Source organism: Phocoena sinus, chromosome 8, assembly GCF_008692025.1.
Source record: "Phocoena sinus isolate mPhoSin1 chromosome 8, mPhoSin1.pri, whole genome shotgun sequence".
In the NCBI taxonomy this organism is placed as follows: Eukaryota; Metazoa; Chordata; class Mammalia; order Artiodactyla; family Phocoenidae; genus Phocoena; species Phocoena sinus.
The window spans coordinates 99266987-99293138 of NC_045770.1; the positions used below are offsets into that span (position 1 = coordinate 99266987).

Here is a 26152-nt window from a genome sequence, read left to right on the forward strand (position 1 = left end):
TTGTCACCCAGATCACGGCTACTTATCAGCTGAAGTGGGGGCCTTGGAGATGGTGAGGGGGGAGGGCAGGTGCTGGGCTGGGTGGCGCCCACTGCCCCCTGGTGTGGATCCAGAGAGCAGGCGCAGAGGAGGGACCCTGCCCACCCCACCTCCCCAGAGAGAGGCGGGAGGAGAATCGGCCCCAGGTGGGGGACCCAGGGCAGAGACTACACCTTGGGTCCCCAGGTACTGGGGTGGGAAATCATCAGGAAGTCTCCTCGGCAGCTTCTAACCCAAGACTTTCACAGTTTTACAGATAGGGAAGTTGAGGCTCAGAAAAGTTGATGGACATTGCTACTGGCAGGACTGGGTCTTTAAGCTGATTCCTCTGACCCCCCATCCGCTATACCATGCCTGGCCCTGTGGGGCAGATTACAGAGTCCGGAATCAAGTCTGTGCCTCTTTTTCTTGGTGTCTTTCTTTTGTGTTGAATTCAGCTTTCACCTCGTCCCATCGGGATTTGACTTATCCTGGGGACAGTTTCTGAGGACAAGTAGCCTTTGGTGGCCTGTTGAGACACAAACACACCCACATTTGTTACTTCCACATCCTTCTCACAACCCTGGTGCACACGTCATCATCCCTGGGAAGGGACAGAGACCCCAGAAGACTCAGCGTGGCCAGGCAAGCACCCATCCTTCTGGGCACGTGGGGGACAGACAGACCCAGTGCTCAGCCTTGAGGTGACATTCCAACCTCCCCTCTGAGTTGTGGGTTCATTCCTTAAACCTGAAACTTCGTGTTTTCTGTCTGCAGCAGGGGGTGTGATGAGGATTACACAGACACAAGAGCACAGCCTAGTGAGTGGCTAAAACAATGGGCTCTGGAGACAGATTTCCCGGGTTCAAATCCTTCGCCGTGTGACCTTCGTCAAGTTTGCTTAACCTCTCTGTGTCTCACCTTCCCTGCCTATTAAAACGGAGTTAATAATAATAACACCTCTTGCATAGGTTGTTGGAAGGGTCAGATGGATGTATATACTGTGAGCAGGTAGAACGGTGCCTGGGATTAAGTGCCTGACTCCTCTTGTTAGCGATTTTGACACAGGGATGAAGGGCTGTGGGCTGTCTTGTTCACTGCTGTGTCCCTGGCATACAGCAGAGTATCCGACACAAAGTGGGCTCAGTATGAATGGACAAATAAATTAATAACAAATAAACAAGTGCTTTTTCCCCTCCCCCTACTTTCCCAGCACCACCCTACCCCCATAGCAGAAACTCTGGTTCCTGGAGTCGTCGGTGACCCAGTCCATCTCCAAGCCCACATCCCCTTCCAAGCCCAGCTGTGGAGGCCTGGGTGGCAAGGGGGATGGTGCAAGACCTAGCCCCGTGCGTCTCATATTTTTCCATTCGGCACCGTGGGAGGCCTCGACTTTCCCAGGCAGCTGTGCTGTCTTCTCTCCATCCTGGCTCAAGTTGCTGGGGAGAAGGACAGAAAAGGGAGGAGGCCTTGCCTGATTTATGCTTCTCAGGGAAAAGGAGAAGTGACAGCTGTTAGAGCAATGGTTTCCAAATGTTAGACTAGGGATCGGCTGCCTCTGCCTCCTCTCAGCAGAAGCTTGTCAAAATGCAGATTCTCCTGGCCCACAGGTAGAGCTTCTGATGCAGGCAGGGGGCTTTGCCTTTTCAGAAGCTTCTGAGGTGACTGTACACCCACGTTTGAACTTGCTTCTTTATGTTTTTTTCATTTCTTCAACCAATATTTGTTGAATGCCTACTAGTGTCAGGCTCTGAATGAAACAGACAAAGATATTTGCCCTGGTAGAGCTTAGATTTTAGGAGGGAAGATAAGAAGCAACAACTTATTTTCAAAGATCATACGTGGGAATTCCCTGGCAGTCCACTGGTGAGGACTCAGCACTTTCACTGCCCTGGGCCCAGGTTCAATCCCCGGTTGGGGAACTAATATCCCACAAACCATGGGACGTGGCCAAAAAAAAAAAAAAAAAAGACCAGGGTAAGAGGGCTTGTGGGGGGGTGGGTCTCAGGGTGGGATGGAGGGGTGGGTAGCAGTATTAAATAAGATGGCCTCAGGAACATCACTGAGAAGGGAACATTTGAGCCAAGGCTGAAGAAGTTGTAGGAGGGAACCAAGTAGGTGTCGGGTGGAACAGCATTTCAGGCAGAGGGAACAGGCTATGCAAAGGCTCTGAGGCAGGAGTGTTCTTGGCCAGTAGGAGGAAGAGCTAGAGTGCAGTAAAGAGGCGAGTGACTTGAGGAGAGGCCAGAGAGCTGGGGGGATTGGGGTGGGGGATTTTGGCAGCTCAGGCAGGGCTGTGTGGGCCTTCCTGGGACTCTGAGGGAACTGCGGAGCCATTCTGAGTTTTGAGGTTCTGTGGAGTGGACTGACAAGGTTTGAAGGTATCAGCTCTGGCTGAGGGGCTAAGAACTTACTGCATCTTTAGTAGGAATAAGTAGTTCCTGTAAGAAAGGGGAACCCCTCAGTGGGTGAAGTTTTGGGGTCCCCACCACTGGCCCATTTTGTCCCACTTGTCAAAAGCATGATGTGTCTGTTCTCTCCTTTTTCAGGGTCCCCACTGTCCCAGTGAAGAACCTAAGTGGGTCCAGTCCTGTCAACCCTGCCTTGGCAGGTAAGAGAAACCCCCGGCTGAAGGTAGAAAAACAAAAGCAATGAAATAGGTATGGTGAGCATTTGTAAAAAGAGAGAGAATTCGGATGTTGATTAAGACAAACGAGGATGTGAGGAGTTGGGTTGGAAGGGCAGGAAGAGTTTGGGAAGAATTGATCGTGAAAAGCACAGCTTGCTGTTGAAAATGAGGGAATGGATATGTTTCCGAGAAAAGTGGAGGCTACGTAGAGAATCCATGAGTTATGATAATGCTGGTGGAAAGGAGGCGAGGAGGTTACTGGGGGGGGGGCGGGTTGGGGGGCTGACTCTCCAGTCCTTCTTCTCTCATGCTCTTGCCCTTCCAGGAATCACTGGGATCCTCATGAGTGCGGCAGGGCTGCCTGTGTGTCTTACCAGGCCACCAAAGCTGGCCCTCCACCCACCCCCCGTCAGCAAGAGCGAAATAAAGTCCATCCCAGGGGTTTCCAACACAAGCCGCAAGACCACCAAGAAACAAGCCAAGAAAGGTATCGGCCTCTTTATCGAAAGCGGTCCTGGCGGGGAGGTCACAGACTTGGCTCCCAGCCCTGGCTCTGCCTCCACCACTGAGGGTCATACCCGTGCCTTCCCCCGCTGTGCCTTAATTTCTGCATCTGCTAAATGGGCCTACCTAGTACCTGTTCTGAGGATTACAGCAAAGTGGATGAGGTATGGATCAGATGGAGACACCTTGAGAAATATAAAAATGCAGCACAAAAATATAGGCACATAAAAATAGGGTGCAGACACAGATAAAATATCAATACATTAGAGAGAAAGATCGCTTTGACATTGGAACCCAAACAGACTTGACTCATATCCCAACTTTGTCCCTTGCAGTCTTGTGACCCCAGTCTCTTATTTTCTCACCTTTACAATGGGCACAACTGGTACCCGGCAGGTATGTCCTGTAATGCATCCATGTCACTGGGGAAGTAACCACTGTCTTGTGTCCCTCTCTAGACTCCAGATGCTCTGGCCCCTCACACCCCCCTTTAGGAGCTCCATTCTCTCTTTTCACATCCTACAACTAGGAGGTCAAATGCCTGTGCTTATCAGGGCACCAAGGGCACTTCAGCTCTGTGGCTGGTCTCTCTAGTCTCTGGTATTGGTTGTTAAGTGATTTCACCGTCACTCCTAAGTCCCCACCTTGCAAACTTGTTATGAAGTTTCAGTGGGATCATATGTATATTGTGACTTAGCCCAGCAAGCAATAGGCTTTCAGTTAATAGAAGCTTGATTCTTCTAAGAGAAGCAGGGCAGTGGAAAGGAAGGGCCCGCATCCCTGCTTCTGAATGTTGCAGGATCCACTTCCTCAAGCCCTTGTCCTACTTTTCCAGTCTATCAAAAGCTCTCTGCTTAAATAAACTTGATTGCCTTGCTGGTAGTCTCATAGGAAACGGCAGGATTTTGCACTTTCCCACTCTTCCTGTTATTAATAGCATATATCAGACTCTTAGCAGGTAAAGTGCCAGAGAACTGTACACCCGTTAGCTCATGTAATTGTCAAAGCATCGCTCTCAGTAGGACTGGCTGCTCCTGCCCATTTCCTAGGTGAGAAAACAGAATCTTAGAGACGTTAAGAAGGTCACCCAGGGGAGGCACTGACCCTTTTTTCAAATTTCTATGCCTCTTTGTGAGTCCGTATCATCCCATCCCCTGCCTTTAGGCTAGGCTGCCTAGCCTTAGGGGTCCAGTTCCTCCCCTCCCCCAAATTCCAGAATCAATGCAACTGTCAGGTAATTGCTTCCCAGAGCATCACCCTTTCCCTACTGCTGGGCTACCTCTGCTGGCAGTGATCATGCCATCAACGGCAAGAAGACCGTCTGAAGCCGTGGTCATAAATTTCTGGTTTCCCATAAAAATAATAGCACTTTGACTCCACATTACCGATTGAGACAGTACTTAGCACATTGTAAAAGGAATGCCATAAGCCTACCTAATGCTTTTAAACGTGTAACAGTTTACAGAGTGCTTTCCTTTTTTTTTTTTTACATCTTTATTGGAGTATAATTAATTTACAATGGTGTGTTAGTTTCTGCTTTATAACGAAGTGAATCAGTTATACATATACGTATGTTCCCATATCTCTTCCCGCTTGCGTCTCCCTCCCACCTTCCCTATCCCACCCCTCCAGGCAGTCACAAAGCACCGAGCAGATCTCCCTGTGCTATGCGGCTGCTCCCCACTAGCTATCTACCTTACGTTTGGTAGTGTATATATGTGCATGTCTCTCTCTCGCTTTGTCACAGCTCACCCTTCCCCCTCCCCATATCCTCAAGTCCATTCTCTAGTAGGTCTGTGTCTTTATTCCTGTCTTATCCCTAGGTTCTTCATGACATTTTTTTTTCTTAGATTCCATATATATGTGTTAGCATACGGTATTTGTCTCTCTTTCTGACTTACTTCACTCTGTATGACAGACTCTAGGTCCATCCACCTCATTACAAATAGCTCAATTTCGTTTCTTTTTATGGCTGAGTAATATTCTGTTGTATATATGTGCCACATCTTCTTTATCCATTCATCCGACGATGGACACTTAGGTTGTTTCCACCTCTGGGCTGTTGTACATAGAGCTGCAATGCAGAGTGCTTTCATTTGTCATCTCATTGCATCGTTTGGGTGGGTCCAGGCTCTTCGATGATGTGGAAGAGAAACCCACTCAACCTCTGTCAGTTAAAAAGTGGGTTTGTTGAAATTAGGCAGGGGGCTGTCAGGGAAGTGACCTAAGGAGATAAAAGCGGATGTGGACACCTCCCACCTCCTCAGACCACCTCCCTCCATCTTCTACCACTCTGTTCCCTTTCAGTTCTTAAATCCAATTGTGCAATGAATTGCTTGCCTTTTCTGCTTTAAGCCTGGCTAACAACTCCCCTCTCTCTGGCACATCCAGCTTGTCTTGGTGGCCCACTGAATATCTTGTCCCCACAGGTAAAACCCCAGAAGAGGTGCTAAAGAAGTATCTGCAGAAAGTCCGGCATCCACCAGACGAGGTGACCGCAGGGGAGCCAGGGCGGGGCTCACCTTCTCCATCACCCACAAGCATCTCCTCTGCCAGAGTTTTCCACAGGATGCGGCAGGAGCTGCTTTTAAGTCCTGACTGGTGCAGAGCTGGTCAGAGCGGACGCCCAGGCTCCGGGTTCATGGTCCTGAGCGACAGCTGCAGCTTAACTTCGCCCACCTCCCCATTCAGCAAACTGCTGACCGATTCTAAACTGCCTTAACGTGAGAGTCTGAATTTAAGAAAGGCAGTATGATAAGCTATGGGTACTGACTTTAAAAGGGGCTTGATGTCCCAGCAGTTCTCAACCAGAGGTGCTTTTACATGACTGGAGGGGAGAGGGGATGCTGATAGTATGTAGTAGACAAAGGCCAAGGATGCCGCTAAACACCCTACAATGCCCAGGAAGGCCCAGGACAGCACCCACAGCAAAGAATTATCTGGCCCCAAATGTCAATGGTGCCAAGGTTGAGAAATCCTGATGTAGACTTATTTAAACAGCAGCCTCTCCAGGACGCTTCAAATACAATTCCTTTACAGATGTTCCATTTAAATAAAGCTTGTCGGTGAGTCTCTCAGCAAGCATTGGTTTCCTCCACAAGCCACTGAAGGATACCAAGGAAGGACAGTCGGTCACAGCCCCCAAGGAGGTTATCATTCTGTTGGCCAGCCCAAATGAACATGTACCACCACCAGGAATTGTTTCAGGAATTTCTCTGTTGTGCAGAGCAGGGCAGAATTCTATTTAGATTCCCAAAGGCATGTTTACCCTGGTCTGTGGGCTTTCTAGAAGAGGAGAAGAAATAGCTCACCTGACCTCTGAGATCACGCGGGAACCACCTTGGAGACGCTTTGGCCTCCTAGGCTGATTGAGAGCTGATGTCCTCTTTCCTCTGTCCCCTCCCACCCCCAGGACTGCACCATCTGTATGGAGCGCCTCACGGCCCCCTCAGGCTACAAGGGTCCACAGCCGACGGTCAAGCCTGACCTAGTGGGTAAGCTGTCCAGATGCGGCCACATCTACCACATCTACTGCCTGGTCGCCATGTACAACAATGGCAACAAGGTTAGTGCCAGCCCGTGGGGCTGCTGCCACCTCCCACGTGGGCCCTGGGGTGTGAGAGCATGGAGGCCTTATTGGAGTGGCACGCAGGTGGTTTGGGGAGTCTCAAAGGCATCCCAGGGCAGCAGGGGTGATGAACTTGGTTGTTCTCAGCAGGATCAATTTCCCACGAAATTATGATGTTGGTAAACTCTGTCTTTACCTTCCTTTTGGTCTATGCTACCCGACTCTCCCCCTGTATCCACACTGAGTGGTGGTCTGAAAGGTGTAGACTTCTGTCCCTGAGAGTCCCAGGGGGGAGTGGTCCATGATGATGGGCCAGGGGTTAGTATCCAGTCATACTGGCATGGATGGATTTCCCATCACCCTTCCTTCTCCCAGGGCTACTGATTTTCAGTTACGATTCATTTTCGGTGGACAATTTCAAAACACCTTCCACCACCCCTTCAAAAGCACTAAAGATTTTACCAAGGTATAACTGGAAGTCCCTTAGGGTCCTAGTTCGAGGAGGGGAAGGCTGTCTGTGATGCTTGTCTTGTCCAAGAGAGCTGGTTTCCAGGAATCTGGGAGTGTCCTCAGATGGTAACTCTCTGCTTACAATGCCTAAGCCATTGAGTTTTCTCATGTTCTCTCCAATGCCTGGAATAACCTTCATTCCCCATCTGCATGAATTTGAATTCTACTCATTTCTCCAGGCCCATCTTGGATTGCCTCAGAGTCTGAGATTTTTGTGATATCCAACTGCTTATTCATCCAAAAAAATGTTTGGCTTTCAGAGGCTGCTCTGTACGTCTCTTGCTGTGGGAAAAGAGTAAAGGCAGCAGACCTAAGCTCAAACCCTGGCTTAGTGGCCAAATGGCCTTGGGCAAGCAAGATTTTCAACCTCCTGGACATTTCATTTTCCATCTGGAAAATGGAGATAAAACAATCCCTACTTTATAGAGTGCTGTTAGCATTGTTATTCAAATTGGTATCTCCTTTGTATTATGGCTGTATGTTTTTTCCCTTCATCCTAATATAGCCCTGTGGTTGAGACTCCCGAAGTGCCAATCTTGGGATCTTTCTCTGTCTCAGAGAGCTCAATTATTCGTGAACGATGTGTGTCTGTATCCCTTGCCCAATTTCCTGACCCTAAGAAAAAAGGTTTCATCGGGATTTGGCATTTGAAGAGGTTATTTTGGGTTTAAAGAGGTTTCTTAGGACATGTATTCCCTTTTTTGATAACTGTATTCAAGAATAATCTAGGACTCTTGCGTTTATTTCCTTGGTGCTTCAAAAATGTTGAAGACACTATCCTTTATTCTCTTTTGCACTAATACTTCGAAGCACGCAGTTTTTATCTTCTTTACAGAGAAGCGGGGTGAAAAGGCCCAGAGAGAATTTATTGGATGGAGTGATTCATCCAAGGTCACGAAGCAAGTTAAGGCCAGAACAGAGAGTGGGACCCTGGCCTTGGATTCCTATCCTTTGATCTCACGGAGTAACTTCCATTGCCCTGAATACAAGCTGTTCCTTTAAATGAGTAGAGTTTGAATGGAAACGTCCTTAAATAGCCCCGCAGAGGATCCCAGTCTTCCCCGAGGAGATCTGGATGTCCTGGAGAGCTCTGGTCCCCGCTGTGTGACAGCACTTTGTACACACGTTGTTCCCTGCCCACGCTTTCCTTCTCCTCACTCCCTTTCTTTCTGCAAGCTGGGAACAGGATTTACTGTCCAGGCTCTCTCCCAAGCTCTCCTCCTATCCTTCCAGAAGACACGTCACCAGGTCCCGCTGTGAAACCACGACCCCTCACGTCACTGTACCCAGAGTCCCCCACCATCCCCCCATCAGAGTCCTGAGATGCAGGGCAAAGCCCGGTCTCCTTATGAAGGATGGGGTCTCTCTTACATGTCCCTTAGTGTGGAGCACGGGGTTGGTGTGGAAGTTTCCTCCTCTTATTTTGGAGAAAGCTTCAGCTTTCAATGGCCTCAGTGGCCAAGCAGGGGGGCAACTCAGGTCTGTTACTCGTTTGGGTGCATTTTGCCCCCGACCCCAGCCCTTTATCTCTGGTACCTTTTGGGGTTGGGTGGGAAGGTCATTACTAAAACCGTTTCCTATTCTGACCTTGTCTCTTCAGGATGGGAGTTTGCAGTGTCCAACCTGTAAGACCATTTATGGGGTGAAGACAGGTACCCAGCCTCCAGGGAAGATGGAGTACCACCTCATTCCCCACTCTCTGCCTGGCCACCCAGACTGCAAAACCATCCGGATCATCTACAGCATCCCCCCTGGCATTCAGGTGAGCCCACCCTTAGCCACTGGCTTTTATCATTTAAAGTTCAACTGTTTGCAGGTAAATGTTTGTCTTCAGTCCATTCAAGCTACTGTAACAAACAAACAAAAAAACCCACAGACTGGATGACTTTTAAACAACAGAACTTTATTTCTCACTGTTCTGGAGGCTGAGAAGTTCAAGATTGAGATGCCAGCAGATTCAGTGTCTGGTGGCAGCCCGCCTCCTGGTTTGTACACCGTCTTCTTACCGTGTCCTCACATGGCAGAAGGGATGGGCAGCCTCCCTGGTGTCTCTTTTATAAGGATACTGATCCCATTCGTGATGCCTTCACCTTCATAACCTAATCACCCACCAAGGGACCCCCCACATCTCCTAATACCATCACACTGGGGATTAGGTTTCAACATAATAATTTATGGGGGGGGACCCAGACTTTCAGTCTACAGCTCTCCACCCGTGGCCTCCCCAAATTCATGTCCTTCCTGCACACAAAATACATTCACTCCATCCCAATAGCCCCCAAGTCTTAACACATTCCCGCACCCACTTCAAAGTTTCAGTCCGAAGTCTTATCTAGATATCATCTACATTAGATAGGGTGAGACTCAAGGTAGAATTCATTCTGAGGTCAATTCCTCTCCAGCTGTGAACCTGCGAAACAAAACAATTTATGTGGTGGTGTCTCACCAGACACTGAATCGGCCGACACCTTGATCTGGAACTTCCCAGACTCTAGAACTGTGAAAAATGAATTTCTGTTGTTTACAAGCCACCTAGTTTATGTTATTTTCTTATAGCAGCCAGAGCTGCTAAGACAATGTTATGCTATGAAAAGTCTCCTTCCCACTCCGGTCCCCCATCTACCCAGTCTCACCCTCCCCGACTCTCCGCCACTGTTCTCACTTTCTTATGTATCCTTTCAGGGTTCTTTGTGCATTTGCAACAAAGACTTCATCCGCTCCTCCCATCTTCACACAAAGGTGACATATCAGACATATCGTTCCGCACGCTGCACTTGCTTTCTTTGTTTTTAGATCTTTATTGGAGTATAACTGCTTCACAGTGCTGTGTTAGTTTCTGTCGTACAACAAAGTGAATCAGCCATATGCGTACACATGTCCCTATATCCCCTCCCTCTTGAGCCTCCCTCCCATCCTCCCCAGCCCACCCCTGTAGGTCGTGGAAGCGCCGAGCTGATCTCCCTGTGCTATGTTGCTGCTTCCCACATGTACCACAATGTTCATTGCAGCACTATTTACAATAGCCAGGACGTGGACGCACCCTGCATTTTCAATGAACAATATAGTCTGTAGATCTTTCCATGTCAGTATAGAGAGAACTTCCACATTCTTTCTTAGCTTTGCATAATCATCCCTTGTATGAATGTACCATAATTTATATTCAGCCATCTCCATATGATGGGCATATGGATTGTTTCCAATCTTTTGCTACAACAAAATGTCATGAATAACCTTGCACGCATGTGAGTATATCTGTAGAATAATTTTCTAGAAGTGGATTTTTTGTTTTGTTTTGTTTTGTTTTGTTTTGTTTTTGCGGTACGCGGGCCTCTCACTGCTGTGGCCTCTCCCGCTGCAGAGCACAGGCTCCGGACGCGCAGGCTCAGCGGCCATGGCTCACGGGCCCAGCCGCTCCGAGGCATGTGAGATCTTCCCGGACCGGGGCACGAACCCGTGTGCCCTGCATCGGCAGGCGGACTCTCAACCACTGCGCCACCAGGGAAGCCCCGGATTTTTTTTTTTTTTTGTCAAATGGTATTTGCATTTGTAATTTGATAGATAGTCCTTGACTTTTGTGGACATTTCTTTTGATTCTTCAAAAGACAGCCCTAACGGACAAATTGAACAATTTTCCTGGCAGTAAACACAAACGTGTCCCTTCCTTCACACATTGAAGCTTTTTCTAAATGTTTAGGGTGTTCACTGGATTCATTTATTTAACAGATATTTATTAGTTTACCTTCCTTTCCTCCTTCCTCCTTGCCTTCCTCCATTTTGTCTTTTGTTTAACAAACATTTGAGTGTGGACAGGGGACCAGACATGTTCTAGATGCTAGAGAAAGAATGGTGAGCTAAACAGACACAGCCCTTGCTTCCCTGAAGTCCCCCTTTTAGTGAGATAAGGAAGAAATAAAACAGGGAGATGTAATAGTCTGTAAAAAATTGAATTTAAAAACATGGCTCTTCTTTGAAGGACGTATCAACCAGTCAGGCAGAAATAAATACACATCACTAAACTATAGAGTAAAAACTGATGTGCACCACTGATACAAGCTGTGGGAAGCAGGGCGGACAGACAGCACACAGGAGGAGGGAGTAAGGAGGATGTGAGAGAGCGGGCAGAGAAGGGGGACTGTGGCCAGGTCGGGAGGCCTTCGACACCAGGGTGAAGGCTGTAGGTTCTCCTTGACAGGCTGGTGGCGGGGCGTCCCTCGAGGTGGTCGGGCGTTGGTTAGGGTTATGGAAGGTCGTGTGATTGGGGAGCTGCTTTAGGAGGGCCAGTCTGGCAAAAGAGTGGGGGGTGACCTGACAGACCAGTTGGGAGACCACTGCGATAATTTAGCTTCCAGTCATGAAAAAGGGAGGGCCCGGGACCAGGGAGATATGGTTGGATGTGAGGGCAAGTGAGACTTCTGGGTTGATTCTAGGGCTGCCAGGGAGGGTATAATAGGGCCAAGGATGAGAGTACGGGAGTCCCGAGAAACAGCCAGTGGCCTTTGGGGGAAGTAGGGCAGACTGACGTGGGCAAAGTCGGGGTGGGGCAACCACTTTAGAGGATGTTCTTTGTTCCTGGACCCCAGGACCAAAGAACGGGGAGCCTGCACTAGGGTATAGAGGTGCCCACCTGCTGCCTCTGGAGGTGCCATGGCTCCCCTAGGAAAACCTTTTGTCAAAGGAAATGCATCCGTGCACTGTCCTTACAGCCGTTCCGTAGACCACCTGTGAGAGTCGGTAGCAGAACCCTCAGGGCAAAGTCCATTCCTGGAGACCCCAGGGACCACACAGCTTGGGCTTTCATGAGGAGTGAGGCCCTGTAAGCTCTGCCTTCACTGCAGACGATGATTCTCTGGGGGAGAAACTCTGAGCGGGGCCAAGGCAGAGTCGTGACTGCTGAGCTTGTCACCGTGCAGGGAGCACACAGCCTTGGTGGGCTGGTGCCAAGCAGGTGTCTGTGTTGGCCGCATAACAGGCAAGTCCCGGGCAGGAGAGGAGCGGGCAGAACCGTGGTGAGAATCGGCCATCAGTTTGTCCAGCCTGGCTTAGAAACAGCCGTGGCCGTGGGAATGTTGTAAATGTGATTTCGTAAGAATGTGAAATTCAGAACCTTCAAGTCCCGCGTCTCCCAGAAGACACTGTTGCCTCTTTCCGTTCCCTGTGATCTTTCCTTTCTCTGAGACTCCACTCTACCCATCGTGCTGTTCAGTTTGCAAAATCATACATGATCCTGAGCCGCGCCATTAAACAAGATTGTTTTAATCACAAAATTTTAAAACCGTTCTGGAACTGTCGTCCCTAGTAAGAGAAAATGGAAAATCTGTGTTTTCTTGAAGTTTTGTCACTCATTCATTCATTCCTGCATTCACTCGCTCATTCGTTTGTTCAGCCAGGATACGGTTACTGATCTACGGTGTGAGAGCTTGTACCAGGAGCTGTGTGGAATTATCAATATTATATTGGCTTCATCTAGAAGGGATTTTAAAAAAGGGTTTCACAGACTCTGAGGGGGCCAGGGGCGCTCAGAAATTATAGACAAACATTGTGTGTAGGGGGAAAATATGTGCATTGTTACTGGGAGAGAATCCCTCATTTTTCATGAGCTTCTCAAAGGGACCTGTAGACCAATCTGAACCCTGATTAGGAAGCCTCGTTTTTGGCTAAATTCTGCTTCAGTTTCTTTCCCACCTGGTGGCTTGAGACCACTTGCGTAATAGGGGTATTGGATGATGACAGTTGAAATGTCAGAAGATTTTTACTCGTGAATATGCCAATGTATATTGTTAAATAAGACAACAAACCAAAACCCATGAGGACAAAGGAGAAAATCCCCAAGAATCATTCAGATAATTCTGATCGCATGGCTCTTGGCTCAAAGCTCACAGGCACTTATGTTATTCTGAGTAGTTTAGAGGTCAAAAAAGTCCAGAGTATGCTTCAGGAAACCTGGGCTTAAGTTTTGGCAAAGCCATTAACATAACGGAAGTCATTTAACCTCTGGGGCTGCAGTTTTCCTCTCTTGTAAAACAAAAGAGCCAGAATAGATGATGATGAAGGTGATAAACAGCTGCTCGGCTCTGAACGTGCGCCTTAACATTCAAAACGGTCCCACATCTTCCTTATTTAAGGGGTAGGGAATTAACACCCCAAGGGAGAGCAGCTCCAGCTAACACAGCTGGGAGGCAGCAGCGCTGGGTCCAGAGCCAGGTCCAAGGACTCGAGTATGTGTTAAACCACTACTCCCACCGCTCTTTGGGTCTGTTCTCTGTCTAGACTCTGTGGCCATTGGTATTCATCATTATTTGAATCGATCACAGCCTGCACCCCCTGCATCCAAAAGATTTTGAAAAATGCTCTTTGCTCTCTTTTTTTTTCTGCTTTCAGGGGCCAGAACACCCAAATCCTGGGAAAAGTTTCAGCGCCCGTGGCTTCCCACGACACTGTTACCTTCCAGACAGCGAGAAAGGGAGAAAGGTGAGAGCAGGTTTCAGCGAAGGGCTGGGGAATTTACTTGTCTCTTAGGGCCTCAAGTTTGCTCCCTACGATGCTAAACAGAACTGGGTCTCCTGTAACTCTAGGTGCCCATGTAGCAAAGTCATAGTCAAGTCAACTAGAAGTAGGATGGATATGTTTAGAATTTTATTTTTGCAGGGTGGTGGGGCCTGGGCTTTTGGCTTTTTCCTTTCCTGGATTTTACTGGCAATAATTCATCTATTTTAGGATCCTTCCTCTAGAGCTTTGCTGCCTAATGGCAGGTCCTGGGACCAGCACCAGTGACAAGACCTAAGAGTCTGATATAAATGCAGAACCTTAGGACCTACGTCATTTTAACAAGATTCCAAGTGATCTGACAGCATATTAAAGCTTGAGAAGCACTGCTCTGGGGCAGGGATCTTAATTTGTGGAATTTTATTTGCTTATTTATTTTTAATGAATACTTTTATTTTCCCCAAAAGAGTAGAGGGAAAAATCACTGGGTTTCTGGATTCTTAGTGATTCCCGGTGAGGCTTCGGTGGTTCCATGAACTCTAAAATTAGAATTAAAATTTCATGTTCATTTTCCTGTGGATAAGGCCAGAAAATCATTGTATTTTCAAAACAGTCCCTGATCTCAAAAGTGAAAAGAACCGTTGATTTATTGAACGGGAGGTGTGCCTTTTTTAGCTTTCTTTAGGTCACGCTGTGTAACAAACAACCTCTAAATCTCAGTGGCTTCCTTCAACCACTGTTTATTTCTCATGTACTTTGCATGTTAGTGGCTGTGTCTCAGTTGCTGCTGTGGGTCAGCTTTCATCTGCTCCATGTGGTTTCCTGTTCTGGAATCCAGGTCAAAGGAGCAGCCCTTCCGTGGTCCATCCCCTTCCCGTGGAATGAGGCAGAGGACCAAGAGAGAATCCAAGCAGTAGTGTACAATCCCATTAAAGCTGCTCCCAGAAGCTTGTTACTTCCACTCACCTTTCATAGGCCCCAGCAAGTCACGGACAAGCCAGACAAGGAGCTGGTGCCCTGCCTACAGGGAGGCCCCTTGGCAAAGAGTGTGGCTCATGGCAAAGAGCGTGGCTATAGTCTCTCAGAGGGGAAGAATCAGATAGTTCGGGACAATAAGAGAATCAACCATATCATCCTGAAGAGGTGCCCAGTTCAGTGTCCCCAGATTAGGAGGCAGGGCCAGTCCTGATACCTGTTCGCCCTGAACAGCCACGTCTCTACGCTCGAGATCTACAGCTCCAACTGCTGGCTAAACATCTCCACCATTGAGTCCTGCAGTTAAAGTTAGGATCCTCTTGCCGAGAGCTGCTCCTCAACCAGGCCTCCCTCTTCATGTTAATGACATACTCTGCATCCCTGGGACCAAAGTGGACACATGAACATCTCGGACTCTGGCTCTGAACCACACATTTCTCCCTGCACTGCCCTCCAAACCGCTTGAATCCTTTTCTAATCCTGCCACTGCCAACCTAGTTATCTGTCACCAGAATAGTAATCCTGAAACACAGTTTCTGGCATCACTCCCCTTGCTTAACAGAAATAAAGTGAGAGAAAACAATACAAAATTGTTAGGATGGCTTTCCCTTCCTTCTTCACAAGGACAATCTGCTTGATATACAAGACCTACTACAGTGTGGGTCCCCTCTCACCAATTCCTCACCCTCATCCCTCCTGTCTGCTGTTCCCCGATGCTAACCTTGGGCTCCTCTGCAGAGCAAAGTAATAAGAGCATGGGCTTTGGAGCCAGACGAGCCTGGGTTCAAATCCTAGTTCTGCCATTTACCAGCTGTGGGAACTGACGTAAAGTTGACTTAATCTGTAAAAGAATGGTGATCACTTCTAGCTGTATGGACAGGATGTTGTAAGAATTAAATGAAGGTCGCGTTTGTAACGTGCCCAGCGTGGTGGCAGCGATCTTAATTATCCATGCCTTGGATGATATGTATTTCCAGTGTCTATACGTCCTGCTCTATTAATATACCTCATATCCTCCCCTCTCTCTGAGATCAGCTCAGAAGCAGCCTCTCCATGGAATCTATACTGAGCCCCACCTGAGAGTCAACAGAGACATGACTGAGAGCAGGGATGGGAAAGTCAAGCAGTCCTGAAGCCAAGGCCCCCTCTGGTACTTTCTAGCTGTGACCAAGGCAAATCTTTTGTCTTCTGAGCCTGTTTCCTCTTCTGCGGAGAAGGGATAATGAGTATCGTGTCTTGGCCAATTATTATAACCATTACATGACCCAGTGCCTGGCATTAGTAAGTAAACACTCAGGAAATGGTAACTCTTAGTTTCAAAGCCTGCTACTCTTATTACTATTAAGATTCCCCACCTCCAGCTCGCGCCATGGTTATAGTCATTCGGTTTTGAACCCAGTGCATTTTAATCGGGTGCCGCCTTCATGCTGGTCAGGGTGTCAGGCATTCATCTTAACAAAGATTTTTCTAATGCAGCTGAATTAGAACATTCCGCAAGCCCTAACGCCTCTCTGAGCCTCACCTACAAAACAGAGATAATATTAGTGCCTGCCAGACCTGCCTCAAAGGGTGGCTGTGAGGATCAGATGAGAAAATAAATATGAAATAGCCTGGAAGAGGTCAAAACGCTTCCACCATGTCCCTGGAGAGATATTCCACAACTTTAGCTGTGGATCGATTAATACCACATTCAGGTGTTGGTGATGGCAGGGGGGAGGGCATAGCTCAGAAGATCTCAGATCATAAGTGCCTTGGATGCCTAGATCCCAGCTTTTAATATGCAGCTACGATGCTTGCACCTAGCATTTGTTGAGTAGGCGTGCCAAGCACTACTGTGAAAGTGCTTTTCACATAGTACTCCCTAAGTTGCGCTCAACCTTCAGGGGTAAAGCGTACCATTGCCATTCTATAAGTAAGGAAATGAAAGCTCAGAGAGGTGGTGTAACTTGTCCACGGCCACACAGTTAGTCAACGACAGAGTCAAGACTTAACCTGCAGGTCCCTGACTCCATTTGCAAATCCCTTTCTATTCACTGTGCTGCTTAGGGCATCACGATGCAGGAGGGGCTCGGACCCTTGGGAGGACTCTCCACTTCCCAAGGGATAGTCTTGGACCACCACCGGGTGCCTGATTCTGACCTCCTGCCTTTTCTCTTAGGTCCTGAAGCTGCTGCTTGTGGCCTGGGATCGCCGTCTCATCTTTGCCATCGGTACGTCCAGCACCACAGGCGAGTCAGATACCGTCATCTGGAATGAGGTCCATCACAAGACAGAGTTTGGCTCTAATCTCACTGGCCACGGCTACCCAGATGCCAATTACCTGGATAATGTGCTGGCTGAGCTGGCTGCCCAGGGCATTTCTGAGGGCAGTACTGCCCAGGAGGCGGACTGAACCGGAGGGACTTTGGGGTGGGAGAGGCCATGGGACCCCAGGTCAGGAAGTGGGGAGAGTCAACGTGGAAGTTGGCGCCATGCCCTCCCAACTCCCTCTCTCCCCTAATGTCCTGTCTCCACCCCCCAACCCTCCCAGCCCCAGGCTGGGGGGAGCAGTCAGAATGAATAAGGTGGTGTCATCCACAAACCTCATCCAACGCAAAGGGGACGTGGGATGAGGGCCATCCTCAGTCTGTTCCCATGGAGTTTTCGGTGCTGGGTAGGCAGGGACCCCACTCACCCCCCTGAGCAGGGGGCACGGGCAGCACGCTTAGGGTATGGGCACTCCTTATCCTGGCCTTGTGAAGCCGGAGGTTCATGCCTCAGCCGGTTTCTTGCTGCTTCCACTCTGCTTCGAGAGCGGAGTTTCTGCTTTTCTCTCCTCCGCTGGAGGTGAGGGGCTCTCACTGTGCAAGACTGGGGGGCGAAGTGGTGAACCGCGAAACTGCTGTGACGTCAGAAATCCGTGCCTCGGTGTACAGCAAGGAAGCACGTCTTGCCAAGAGGGTCAGGGTGGCACGGGCTCCCGGGAGCGGGCTCAGCTCTCATCAGCGCCCTGGCTTCTCTGGGCCCTCCCTCCTCCTCCCACATTTGACCTGTCCAAAGAGGCATACAGATGGATAGGCTCTGGGGTTCCCCTCTGGGGCCGCATCCCACGATGTCTCCGGCCCCTCTCTGATCAGATCCGAGCCTGCATCCAACTTAGCATCTGAACAGTCCTCAGGGAGAGGAGCCCATAGCCTTCTTCCCAACTCATCCCAGACCAGCGCAAAGATTCCATGAGTTTCATCCAGTCACTGTGAGTGGAGCCCAGGCTGGGCTCTGTGCCATCTGTGTGCGTGCATATATGTGTATGTGCATGTGCGTGTGTGCGCGTGTGTGCACTGCTGGGCCAGGTTGGTGGAGGGTCCCATCGTCTTCTCACACTCTGTCTTGTAATATGTCAAACCCCCATTCTGATGGGGATGAAACAGCCAGGCTGTGGGCCCTTGACTTGCCTCACCCTTTGCCAGCCCATCCCATAGTAAACTTGGACCCAGAAGAAGATAGAACTATGCTTGGGAAGATGTGTAAGGTGAGGGCTGGACTGACCCCTTTGTATATCTCTTTCAAGATGAGATCTGAGCCAGACTACGAGGGCTTCAATCTGTCTCCGTGCACATTTGCTAATCAGAGCCCGGAGGTGGTGCTGGGCCCCTCACCTCCCTCGTCGATTACAGGATGACCCAGAGCGTGAGGGAGACTCCAGCCCATTCCCAGCAGGATTGGGGCCACATTAGGGTCCAGTCCAACCTGCGTCTGGGTTGTGTCCCAAGACCCTGTCTATCCCCTCCCTGACATTCCCTTCAGCTCCTGTTAAGGAAGGGATTGTGTGTCAGGGAGGAGAGAAGGGGGACCAAGAAGGGAAACCCAATCCTCCCTTTGAAAGTGGGTTCTTTGAACTACGTGTTTGGGGGAAGTTCCTCTGGATTCTAATTCGAATTTATATACCTCACGTTTGGGGGTTTAACGTATATATATATGTGCATATATATTTCATAGTATTTGGAAGGTTTTCGATGCTAGAAAGGTGGAAATGGAAGAACCTTCAAAAATGGTATTTAAGTTAGAAGCAGAAGCCAAGCTTTTCTGAGAGCGGGCTCCGAGCTGCTTGCTCCAAACGCCTGCAGACGTTTTGACTGTCGGGTGGCCAGTGGGCTCACCTGGGTGTCACCCAGCTTCTGGGTCACGCTCCCCTCCTTTTCCAAATGGCTATGGGGTGTTAATCGGCTCCAGCAGAGGGAGCTCTGACAGGAGGAATTGCTCCTGCTGGCTGAGTTCCAGTCTCACTCATCAGTCATTTATCTCACCAGCAGACCAGGGCCTGAGTTCACGGCACCATGGGGCAGTTTCCTGCCACAGTGGGGAAGGAAACATCTGAACTCAACGGAAGAGACGTCCCTGCAGCTTTTGATGTCACGTCCATGCCCTTTGCCAGGCTAAGGCTACGCCGTGCCAGAGATGAGCCACATTATAAGCCTCGTACCATCCCTACCTCCATTCAGCACCCTTGTCAAGTATCCCCTGGGTTCCTCACCCACAGGGGATGAGGAAACAGACTGAGCGTCAGCGGGTAGATAGAGCTGTGCAGTAGGAGATGGGAAAGAAAGAAGAATGCTTTGAAAACCGGCAGAGGGCCGTGGGGAGAGATTGATTTCCCTGGATCAGGCAGAAGAAGGTGTGGGTGGAGAAGGGGACGGCCAGGAGCAGAAAGAAGAGGATGCAGGGAACATGTAAGGCAGACAGTGTGCCAGGGGCAATACCCCTTTGGGAGTTCATCTTCGTACCTTCAAGCCTTCCCCCCCTAGGGCGCTGATAGTATCGGCGCCCCGTGTCTCTTGCTCTCTAAGGATGCTCAGTAGGGACTACCTCATCCTCATGCTGCTCTATTTGTGGGACCTTCTCAGAAGAAGGAATCTTAAACTTCCTTTCTAACACTGTGTCAGGCAAGGCGGGAGGCATTCCTTTGCCCTCTCTCTTGTGCCAACCTGGAAAGGTACAGTCTCTGGTTCGGTGAGAACCCCCTCCAGCAGAGGCCCTGTGCATCCATCACTTTGACACAGGAAGTTCTCCCACCGGAAGCCCTGCTGTGTTCCCTGCCCCGTGCAGGGAATTTCATGCCTTTCCTTTCATCATCTTAGCACCAGCAGCCTAGTTTCTCCCTTCCGGAGTCTCCAGGGATGACACATGGGATTGGAGACAAACCTTGTTATATGCTCATCCCTTAAAAGATGAATTGTGTATGTGTGGTTGTGTGTGCCTTTGTGTTTTCGTCCCCCGTTTGTAAAGCTTGGACTTCTCTGTGGTTTTATACTTGGTCAAAAGTGCTCGTCCTGGTATTGCACTGTTGTGGGCATGAGAGGATTGGAGGAAGGTCCCGTGTGGTACAAGAAAGGACCCTGTCCTCTTTCCTTGTTTGTGGCCACTGACATTGGTGGGGAGTGGGGAGGAGGTGGGTCTGGGAGAGGGCAGGTGAATGTCCTGTCGCAAATCATTGTTTGAAACCCGCGTCTTTTGACGTCCTTGGTGTTGCTCTGTGAGAGGACATCGCCACCTGGTGCTCATGAGGTGTATGCGCAGAACAATAAATGGTAAATGAGCAACCACAAAATTGCCGTCAACCTGCTTTCTGTAGACCAGTACTCCGACCTGTGAGGCAATGCGGTTACCTCCCTAAGTCCGTAAGCAACCACAAGCCCTTCCACTGAACGGGAGAGTCCATTTTTCTAATTCTTTCACATCTTTGCTACCCACACGTTTGACCAAGTTACCTAGCTCGATTTCTTCTTCCTCTAAAGGAACAGACCATGTGGCAGGAGAAGTAAGTAAGTGAAACTGTGAGGGAAAGACCGTCTTAAAAGCCATGAACGTTTGCTTCTTAAAGTTCCCTTCACCTGACTACAATATCGTGTATGTTTCAATAGTTTACAGGCTGTTGTTTTTCAAATACGTGTCTAGTATTGATCATCTCGATACTAATGAGATCACAAAAATAAAATGCAATTGCAAAGCCGCCTTTGTCACCCAAATGTGTCTCTATTTCTGATAGTCTGTGGAGTGTGGTTAGTCTTTCCACAGATGCCAGCCTGAGCTAGCCGGTCAGGAAAGCGGGATTCTGAAAGCGGAGCCTGTGAACCCCTCATGGAGGTTCTGATTCTGTAAAGTGAATTGATGAATGTAAGCCACAGACTCCCTCATTCTGATTTCCTGTGGATGAACAGTCGAACAGAGTATTCCTTAAGTATACACTTGGATGCGTATTTATGTGCAACGTTGTTAGAAGTATAAGTTGGTGAAGTTGAGAATCTGCCTGCTAATGCAGGGGACACGGGTTCGAGCCCTGGTCTGGGAAGATCCCACATGCCGCGGAGCAACTAGGCCCGTGAGCCACAACTACTGAGCCTGCGCATCTGGAGCCTGTGCTCCGCAACAAGAGAGGCCGCGATAGTGAGAGGCCCGCGCACCGCGATGAAGAGTGGCCCCCGCTTGCCACAACTAGAGAAAGCCCTCGCACGGAAACGAAGACCCAACACAGCAAAAATAAATTAATTAATTAATAAACTCCTACCCCCAACATCTTCTTTAAAAAAAAAAAAAGTCTGGGAGGCTTTAGCTATACTTGGTCTCTCTGACTCAGTAATCTTCAAAGAATTCACGGGGAAGTCAGTATTGGCAGGAAAGTGGTTAGCTTGGCTGAAACATACCCACAAAACACCCAGAGCTTAAGGAGAACATTTTAATGCTTAAGAAACAAGGGTTTGGTAGAGAGGTTGTAGAAATCGATGTCTCTGGCTGAGAGCACGACTCAAATTCTGTGAATCACTTCCCTGTATCACAGTGAGAGGTGAATGTGTGACGCCCCCTCCCATCTCCCCACAGTCTGGGATGCTTCAAGGTACTCAGAAGAAGGATCTAATATAAGCCTAAACTGTGAATGTTAATGAGGACAAATTATCCTTCAAAAAGATAACTCACCAATGACATTTGATTTGGTGAAGAAATATGTAACTCTAAAAAATGTTGCGGAAGAATATTAACAGAGTCACCCTAATAATTACAATTAGGTGACACTGTTTTTAAAATTGGGCAAAGCCCCAACTGCCAAGTAACAATCATGTATCATGCTACATGACCCAGGGAAGTCAGCCTGGAACTGAAATAAATGTGTCACAAATGACGTTGGATGGCTTTTTCGTTTCATTTAAAAGAATTGATTTGATCATGTCAACACCCTTTCTGCTGGAAAAGACAAATAAGGGTAGGGTACCTAACTGGTAAGTTTTTACTCTGTTTAGGTTTTAGGGATGAAGTGCTACTTAGGTATGGGCTTACTTTGACTTATTGTGTTTTTCTTGTCTCCCACCCCCAGAAAAATGCAGACTTCTTGTTGGAATGTGGTGTGTGTGTGTTTGAGGGTGTGTGTGCGTGTGGTGGGGACGACCTGAAGGGGGGATGGCCATCCATGGAAGAGAAAGGGATTGTACCTTGGTAACAGAAAATGAGATGGTAATGCTTGATCTATCCAAACCTGCAGCTCCTTTCTTTGCCCATTTATGATGAGCTAAGAGGACAAAACCAAGTAGTTGGCTGTGGGTAAGAATTTCAATTTCCCATGAGCACCAGAATCTTTTCTAGTTTTTACCCTTTCTTCACTCACTCCTGGTCTCCAAACCATCCCTTCTCCCTTGACCTCTTAATAGAAGTTTATATGTTAAAATGTTTTCTGAGGACTTTATGACCCTAGTCTGAAGTCCAAGAGCGGCCTGGTCTCAGTAAGTCTTAACTGTGGTGAAGTTGGAGAAAGTGGGCCTAGTATAGGCACCATCTCTCGGTTCAGATGACGTTGAGAGGACCCAGAGGAGATGACACAGTTCATCAATTCAGAGCCCTCAAAGCCGAAAAGCAATTGTCAAGCAGGACCTCCTGTGTCTTCTGGGGGCTCCGTCCGCCTCCAGGAGTATGAAATCCAGACAGCTTTTTAAAAACACAAAATAGTGGGAAGGTAACACGTAAAGGCATAAATTCTTAGAGCTCATGAATTGGAAACCATGGCTGACCTCAGATTAAATGCGTCTTCAAATTCAAATATCAACATTCTCCCTCCTCTCTTTTTACACATGGGCATTCAGGTGAAGATACTTACTGACGCAGGCAGAGAAGAGACACCTCCCTAGTGTTTTAGGCTCCAGGAGGACTTTTGCTTAAAAAGTCACAACTGTTCTCCAACTTCTCCCACAACTTTGTCCACGTAGCTCTATTCATTTTCTGGCCCAAAGACCTAAGAAAGTCCCAAAGTTATACCTGCCTTTCGTTGCATTTACCACATCAATACTTAGGAAAGCAGAAGTGGAAAGAGAAAATGAAAGACGTGTTTGAAGCTCTGGCCGGAGACAAGAGAAATAGTTTCCTGGGAGAGCCTAGGCTGGACTCTGCGCCTGTTCTTGGTCGAGGGCGTCTCCATTCACAGCCGTGCCTGTAACCAAACTCTGCCTCTCGTCTTGGACCGCCTGGTATCCCCTCTTGTTGTACTTCCGGGTGCCGTAGATGGCCAGGGCAATGACAGCTGCCAGGATGGTGGTGACCCCCAGTGTGACCCCGGCTGCTGCCCCTCCAGAGAGACCACTACCGTCCCCATGGATGACCTTCATGGCCCGGCGAAGCTCGAGAGGCTCTCCAAGCCTCCACTGGTGGGTCTGGGAATCTTTAATCCAGGAGCTTGCAGTCTCAAGATTAGTCACTAGGACAGTGTTGGTGGCAGCCTGACTCATGAGGGGTGGTTGGGTGTAAGGTGGGAGCCTGACGGGAGGCAGAGACCCTCCTGTAAAAAGCCCGGCTTTGACGCAGTAAGACACTTGGCACCCATCACTGATGAGGGCTAGGTGTTGGCTGAAACCCCCTGGACACTTTTTTAGAGAAGGTGCCCCTAAATCTTTGTACATGGCAGCATCCACCAAGGGGTTCCCGGCTGCACAGCTAAAGAACCCGCCAAATGGGACGGAAAACCTATATCCCAACTCATAGTCCTGAGAGGCACATACCTTGAGGTTTTCAAAAAGTCTCAGTGGAAAGTAGCCAGCTGGGCATGACTGTGCATTTGTCGAAGGGTTGATGCTCTTATCGCTGAAGAGGCCACCAAAAAGTAGTCCTGAGTTTTCAGGTACTTGGCCACTAGCCACGCACCAAAAAGCCCTAAATTCTGCCTTGGCCACCCGGAAGACATCTTCACACACCGTCTTGCAGAAGATAAGGAGGGTACACTTCCGTGAACACTCCAGGTGGTTGTAACCCTCCTCGTGGGTCTGGGAGAGCAGCTGGACTGGGGTGTAGCCCGAGGGGCAGGAGACATTCCCAGTGAGTGGATTCTTCTGCTCCAAGTTTCGGCAGAGCTGGACAACCTCATTCCCTGAGGACTGGGTGCATTCCTGGTAAACCCCGCCAAAGGAGAAATTGGTCATCTTCCCCTCGCAAGAGCCATCATCAATGTTGGCCTGGAAATTGAAGTTGGGCGAGTTGATATCTGTGCAGCCGGGGTAAGTGTTGAACGTGTAATAGCATCTCACAGCAGTTTCCACTGTCTTAGACAGCTTTTTCACCAAGGGTCCTGGCAAGTCAGGCAGCCTGTCAGGGTTGATGAAGAAATACAGAGGCAGGCCAGCTCGGTCCATGGCCACCAGGTGGTTGGTGATGCCCTGCTGCCAGGTCTGGAGGGTGATGCCTGGGTAAAAAGGAAGCCCTCCAATGCTCTGCACCCTGGAGTTGGTTCGGTTGGAGAGGTAGCTCTTGGTGAAGGCGTTCTGTGAGGTGTGGTCCTCCTCAAATTTGAAGTTCACGATGTTTAGGAAGGTGATTCCAGCGGACGCTGTCACTGCACTGCGGCTGCTCTGGCTGTCCTGGAGCAAGGAAGATCTGATGTGGTCCTCCTGAATGAGAGCAGCCCCTGCATCCACACTGGTGATGACATGGGTACCATAGTTGAGGACCAGCAGTTCCGCCAAGTAGGTGGCCATCCGCGTCTGGTTTTTCTCCAGACGCTCAGAGATGTCCAAGAGCTCCTTCTTAAACCCCCAGCTTAGCTCTGCATCTGGGTTGATTTTGACTGTGTAGACCAGGTTTCTTACCTGAACCTGGGTAGTTACAGCTTGGTCCTTCACCTGAAGGGTCTTCATCCTCTGGAACTCAGGAGACAACTTGCCGTTGACTTTGGAAAAAAGGGAGAGCTCCATGTTGATGGAGTAGGAGGTGCTACTCTGGTAATTCTCCCAGGACTCCAGGATTTTTGAGTTCATCTCCAGGTTGCTCTCTTTCTGGGGAATGGTAAAGACCTCATCAGGGACGATGTACTGTCCATCCTCTGTGGTCCTGCAGTAGGTGTAAGTCAAGTTCATCACCCGTCCCATGTCCACATTCCTCAGATTATCCCAGCCGCCTCCAGGTAAGACTGCCAGAACAGGTAGTTTTAAGGCATTCTTGCATTTTTGAAATCCATCCTCATCTGTGTCTCCCAGAGGTTTGTTCATTTTAGCCCATGCTGCCACTGCCCAGATAAGGATGGCACCCCTGAAGCTGTTCATGGCTCAGATAGCCCCAGCCTGACACACTAGCACTAAGTGGCAGCCAGCAAGCTTGGGGCAGACTGAACTGATGGGAAAGAAAGCCGTTGCTGAAACGAAAAGTTCAGCAGTTCTCCTAAAGCCACTAGTTCCTCTTTAGGCTAATTTAATCGCAAAATGGGGAAATGAGAGTCGGTTGGGATATTAAGGTCAATCGGGACTTTGAAAAAGTTGTGTGGTACTAGATATACAAACTTAGCCCTATACCCTTACCAGTTAACTACCCTAACTGCCCCCCACCTCCCCCAGGGCTGGTTACCCTGCAGCAGCAGTGGGCACTCAGAAAAAGTGCAACAACACACTTTGCTGTTACCCCCAGGAGAGTTTTCCAGCTTTGAAAGAAAGCTTTGGTTTTGTTCCCTCTCTTGATGTTTCAGTTTTTCCCTGACTACTCTCTTCTGGGACTTCAATACCAGTTTCCTTTTCCTGTGTGTACAGTTGGCAATAAGTTGGTACCTACTACTATAACTTTCATTTTTTCATTCCATTGTTAGGTGCATGTAACCAGGATAGGTGCGTAAAAATGAATGGGGCTCTTCATTGCTCCATTTTTTAAAGCAACAATTCATTTATTATATTATTAGGAGAAGATAATTTCCTGAATTTGTTTCTGTATGCCAATGCTAAGTCTATTAAATCCCATAGTTCAGAGCAGTGTTTCCAGGCCCATTGATCTAGAACCAGGTTTAATTGAAGCCCAGCTCTGTCAATCCTTTGGGACAACTAGTACACTTAGTGGGAACCAGGGAATCCAGAGGAGTTAATGGAAACTCCCAATTTCACCCTTATGGCTCCCTAAACCATACCATGAAACGGATGCAGTGCTGAGACTGAAAAAGTCATGTTTCCATTTACAGGTCACCTGTATGCATTCTGGAAAGA

General features: G+C 48.8%; 2 protein-coding genes across 2 annotated transcripts in view; one reads left to right on the top strand and one right to left on the bottom strand.

The window, feature by feature from the left end:
* Positions 1 to 20673, top strand: part of DTX4 (deltex E3 ubiquitin ligase 4) — a 33788-nt gene extending 13115 nt beyond the window's left edge. The window contains exons 3-9 of the mRNA XM_032641621.1: positions 2568 to 2629; positions 2973 to 3134; positions 5581 to 5642; positions 6564 to 6716; positions 8830 to 8991; positions 13608 to 13697; positions 16846 to 20673. Of these exons, the coding sequence (XP_032497512.1) occupies positions 2568 to 2629; positions 2973 to 3134; positions 5581 to 5642; positions 6564 to 6716; positions 8830 to 8991; positions 13608 to 13697; positions 16846 to 17079 (925 nt within the window). The 3' untranslated portion in view covers positions 17080 to 20673. The remainder of the gene's footprint in view (positions 1 to 2567; positions 2630 to 2972; positions 3135 to 5580; positions 5643 to 6563; positions 6717 to 8829; positions 8992 to 13607; positions 13698 to 16845) is intronic.
* Positions 20674 to 21382: 709 nt separating this feature from the next.
* Positions 21383 to 25323, bottom strand: MPEG1 (macrophage expressed 1). Its single transcript, XM_032641567.1, has one exon. It carries the CDS (start codon positions 25229 to 25231, stop codon positions 23078 to 23080), a length of 2154 nt encoding a protein of 717 aa, XP_032497458.1. The 5' UTR covers positions 25232 to 25323; the 3' UTR covers positions 21383 to 23077.
* Between the last annotated feature and the right edge of the window lie 829 nt (positions 25324 to 26152).